Raw genomic sequence first — 5384 nt, forward strand, 5'->3', positions numbered from 1 at the left:
AGAGTGGGTTGTTGTGGGTACTACCTAAAATATTATTGCGATTCTTAACATGTTCTCATTATAAATTTCATGCTTTATTTTTTTTTTTCAAGACAAAATAAAATTATAAAATATCTTGTTACATACTTTCTTCGTTCTATTAATATTGCAACAATGAAATTTTTGCACTATTCACCACTCTTGTTTGACAATATAATATGATTTATACGTTAAGCAAAATATAGTCATGTAAAATCTTGTTAGATTCGTCTCATAAAATACTTTCACAATATCAACTTTTTATAATTTTTACTCTTATACAATTATAGATATTTAACATATAAAATGTGCTTTGGGATGCGTAATTTCATCATTGTTGCAATATTATTGGAACGGAAGAAGTATATCTTTAATTTACCTCTTGAATCTGTTTCCTTCTTATAAACTGTTAAATTATTAACTCAATAAAAAACATAAACTGATGGATGAAGCTCGTGATCGATTTATATACTCTATCGCGTTCTTTCATATTTATGAGAAATAACATGTGACTTTTGAGGATGACCAAAGTTTGATGGAGAAAAGTTAGGTAGAGGGAAAGCTAGTATTGCATGGTGTAATTAGATAATTAAAATCATTATTAACGCGTGGTTAATCTTATAAAATAATGACATGTATTTTTAAAACCTGGCCTATATAAACCTCAGCAACGGTAATTTCCGAATCTATTTCTCTCTCAATTCTCATTCTATAAAATCAAATATTCATCAACTAGTCTAGTTATCCATTTTCATTGGTAAGTTTGGATTATTTTATAAATATTTTTAGCGTTTTAGTTATTATGAGCTTTAATAAATATATTATCCATTCTCATTGGTAAGTCGATTTCTCTTAATAAAGGGTTATTTTATAAATAATTTTTAGCATTTTAATTATGAGAACCTACACATTTAGAAACACTTTTTTTTTAACGATATTTAGAAACACATATATAATAACAAATTAACAATACATTATAAAATATAAGTACTTATTTTCTTAGCATATTTCAATTTTAATAGAAAATCGTCATAACTTTTCTTATCATAAAAAAAGTCATAAGTTTTATGATCCTTCATTTTAAGTTTTTCAACATTTGGAGATTTGTATGGTAACATTTTATTTTCTTTTGGCTTCAATACTCAATATTGTCGTAACAAGCTTACTTACCAAGCAATAAATTTTGCCCTGACTTTAACATTCCATCTTATATCTTCATTATACAGTGTGTTTTATGTGATGAATATACACAATATATTCTCTTATTGTATGATTTATTAATAAGATGAGCTTAGTACGTCAACAGTCTCTAATTCTTCCTTTGTCTGTATACATAGGCATATGGCAAATTTCTCAAATTTTTCTGGCGCAGTAAGAAGGTAAGCAATATTTCTGAATTCTTTCTTCTTTTAATTTTATTTCCATCTCACTTTCTTTACTTTTCAATAAAATATTAATCTTACTATCTTTTTTAATAAATTTTTAGTATCCTAACTACCCTACTTTTTTTTAAGTTAAATGAAAGTCTATTAATCTAACTAATACAACTATGTGACGGTCAAAGTGTAACATTTGAAAAAAAAAAAAAACAAAAAAAAGGTAACAATAATTTACATGAACAAAAACAAAAATATATCAAGTATATATGTGCTAAAATCAAATAGATGAATAGTAAAAAAAAGTCAAATTGTGTTAATAATCCTAAAATAAAGTAAGCGAGTAATATAGAGTATAATATAATATTTTATGTTATTTAAGTTAAAAATACTTCATGTATAGTAGAAATATAATATGAAGAAGGTAGAAATGGAGTTCCTTGATGAATTTCATTTGTGGATACTAAGTGGTTTACATTTACGTTTATAATTTACAGGTTGGAAGGCAAAGTGGCCCTTATCACAGGAGGCGCTGCTGGAATCGGTGAATACGCTGCTAAAGTTTTCTCTAAACATGGTGCCAAAGTTGTAATTGCTGATATCCAAGATGACTTCGGCCAATCTGTCTGCAAAGAAATAGGCACATCATTAGCCTCATACGTTCATTGCGATGTCACGAATGAAAGCCACGTACAAAATGTAGTAGACTCGACGATGTCCCAATACGGAAAGCTCGACATCATGTTTAATAATGCAGGCATTGCAGGCATGTCCAAGCCAAACATCCTTGACATCACTGAATCCGAGTTCAAAGAAATCTTGGGGGTGAACCTTATTGGCCCCTTTTTGTGTACTAAGCATGCAGCTCGAGTAATGATCCCGGCCAAACGGGGTACCATTATCAATCATGCGAGTATTTCCTCTACCATAGGAGGTGCGGCATCTCATGCCTATGTTAGCTCGAAACATGGTGTGCTAGGTCTTACAAAGAACACAGCTGTGGAGCTCGGAAATCATGGGATTAGGGTGAATTGTTTGTCACCATACGTGGTTTCGACTCCAATGACTAGGAGCTTCTTTAAGCTAGATGATGAAGGAATAGCTAAAGTATACTCAAATCTCAAAGGGGCTAAGTGTACATTAGAGGATGTGGCCGAAGCAGCTTTATTTCTTGCTAGTGATGATTCGAAGTTTATTAGTGGCCATAATCTTGTTGTGGATGGAGGATTTACTATTATGAATCGAGGATTTTGTATGTTTGAATAACTCATGCAATAATTGTCATAGTATGTTGTTATAACATTGGAATTTTATTTATTTGTCTTAAATAGGTAAATTAGAAGTAGCTATATTACTTTTTAGATCCAAAGTAGCTATATTACTTGAATGTAATTTGTACGTTAAAATTTCGTTGTTATTAAGAAAAGTTGAGTACTTTCATCTTGCAAAAGAAAACTACGGCCAGATTATTTCTATTGGCTTCATCAGTATCTTAAACAAAAAAAAAAAAAAAAAAAAACAAAATAATTTAAGCAAAGTAAAATTTCTTTTGCGAATATTATAGGCTTTATTATCGATCTTGTAGTGCTTCACATGTGAGATTAAGTAATTTTGTTTAGCAAAATAAAAGAAGGCGGTTAACAAATATTTATAGAAGTGTCTTCTAATAGCATTAGGATCGGAGTTTGCTTGGTTTGTATACAACCTAAAGAATATATTAGGCCTTAAACATTGGCGGCCCAAAGACTAAATACAATATTAGGGCTTAACAATTTTTTATTTTATTTTATTTTTTATTTTATTTTTTACTTTTTTTTTATTATTATTATTTTTTTTTACAGAATATTAGGGTTTAACGTAATTAAGTTTGAATTTCCTATTTTGTATAGAACTAGATGGAAGCCCGTGCGATGCACGGTTTTTTATCAAAGATTTTTAATTATTTGATTTATTGTATATAATAATTTCAGACAAAATTACAAAAGTTTAATATTTATTCTTTTTTTTACTATAATTTATAATGAATTTATTAAATATAAATAAATTATAAATATGATATTTTTTCTGTTATATAAAATTTTTAATGTGAAATGATAAATTTTTAATAATTTAAATCCTAAATCATTATTCATTGTTTTACCATATCTTTTATTTCGATAGAATCACCAACCTCGTCCACAACCAACTTACTACATCAATGGATAAATTGAACCGTGAAATGGTAGCCAAACTGAAATTGATATAAATTAAATCTTTACATTTATATAAAATAAATCAATATATTTACCAATAAATGAAAAATTGTTGCGATATAAAATCAAATCTATGCATTGGAATTTTTTCATCATCTCCAAAAATAACCAAAGTCATCCATACATAAAGTATACAACATCTAATCGTATGCCATTACATAAACAAATAATCGTTAAGTATCCTAAATAAATACAATGTAATTAATAATTACAAATATAGATTTAAACATAAGATTTTAAAAATTACCCGGACATTGATGACCTAAAACTAACATAAAATTACTAACAAAAAATTCACTTGATGGGATTTTGTATTGATACGAAATTTTATTTATGTCATATGATGTGTTAGATCTGCATGTAAAAAAAAACATTTAGTAAATAAAACATAAACATATAATCGTTGAGTATCCCAAATTAATACAATGTAAGTAATAATTAGAAATACTAATTTAAATATAGGATTTTAAAAATTAAGCTAAAAATTACTAGGTCATTGATGACCAAAAATTAACACAAAATTACTAACACAAAATTCACTTGATGGGGTTTTTTATTGATATGAAATTTGTTTGTGTCGTATGATGTGTCAATTTATAATGGTAGGTATCACAAATTTTAATTTAATTATAGTTAACGAATAATTTGTATTTCTTATCATAAATACTATCAAAATTTATGCTATAATGATACGTATCAAACTTTATTATAAGCGTTTATCATTTAAATATTTTTTAGTATTTTTTTTTTTTGATTTCTTATACTCGTAGTATTGAATTAATAAATTTATCTTTTCCTATATTTTTACTTTATTTTTTTCTTTAAAATAATTTAATTCGTGGATTATAATCTACGTGGTATCAAAATTTTAGATATATCAAATCTAATTCGTTATTTTTATCCAGGTGGCGACATAATTTTTTAATTCAAAAATAAAATACAAATCTTTCTTCTTATTGGTCGAAATAAGTATATTTCTTACATGGCGCTCCGAATGCTCTCCAAAAATGCATATATTATTTATATATATATATATATATATATATATATATATCTATTAGATTAGATTAGGATAAACTTCAAATTATTAGAAGTTTGGTCTCCTATGAATAAGATTTAGTTTGCAATTCTTTATTGTTTTCCTCTCTCTCCAACATATGCAGATCAGGTCAAGGTTAGTTCAATAATTGGATGTTTTATTTCCATTAAATTTAGTTTTTTTAGGTGGTATTGAATTATTGAATTTAATTAATGTCTTAATTGCTTTCAAATTGATCATCAAATTTTTGTTTTTGCAACGTTTGATTTGTAGGGTATCCGCAAAAAGATGACCCTACAGACACTAAAGGAAAAGGAAAAACATGCACTTGTGGACAAGGGTTTCTGCCTCAGCCTCCGCCTCCACATCCTCCTCGACCTTCGCCTCCACCCCCGCCTCGGCCTCCGCGTACACAATCGAACCCTCTCCCACCACCAACAATAGCATACCCGCCTCCACAAGTGAACCCTGCCTCACATATGCAGCGTTTTGGAGATGAAGATGAAGAGCGTAGTTTCAAAGACAAATATAGTTATTATTATCATTATTATTATTGTTATTATAATTATTATTGTAACAAAAATCTACAAAGTCAAACAGTTTACAAGAAATTAGTGGGGAGCCGAGATACAATCTGGGCCCCCACCCAGATTATAATTATTATTATAGTTATCATTATAATTATTATTCTAATTATTA

General features: G+C 27.9%; 1 protein-coding gene across 1 annotated transcript; it reads left to right on the forward strand.

Moving 5' to 3' along the window:
- Positions 1–712: 712 nt before the first annotated feature.
- On the forward strand, positions 713–2886 carry LOC110699560 (secoisolariciresinol dehydrogenase-like). Its single transcript, XM_021877055.1, has 3 exons — positions 713–775; positions 1356–1397; positions 1892–2886. The coding sequence occupies exons 2-3, from the start codon at positions 1360–1362 to the stop codon at positions 2658–2660; spliced, it is 807 nt and encodes a 268-aa protein (XP_021732747.1). The 5' UTR covers positions 713–775; positions 1356–1359; the 3' UTR covers positions 2661–2886.
- Positions 2887–5384: the final 2498 nt, after the last annotated feature.

Source organism: Chenopodium quinoa, unplaced genomic scaffold, assembly GCF_001683475.1.
Source record: "Chenopodium quinoa cultivar QQ74 unplaced genomic scaffold, ASM168347v1, whole genome shotgun sequence".
NCBI classification, from domain to species: Eukaryota; Viridiplantae; Streptophyta; class Magnoliopsida; order Caryophyllales; family Amaranthaceae; genus Chenopodium; species Chenopodium quinoa.

Excerpts from the sequence above, each read along its gene's own strand:
- LOC110699560 (XM_021877055.1), top strand. The coding sequence starts at position 1,360 with ATGGCAAATTTCTCAAATTTTTCTGGCGCAGTAAGAAG. Across the intron at positions 1,398-1,891 it reads TTTTCTGGCGCAGTAAGAAG|GTTGGAAGGCAAAGTGGCCC; the intron begins GTAAGCAATATT and ends TATAATTTACAG.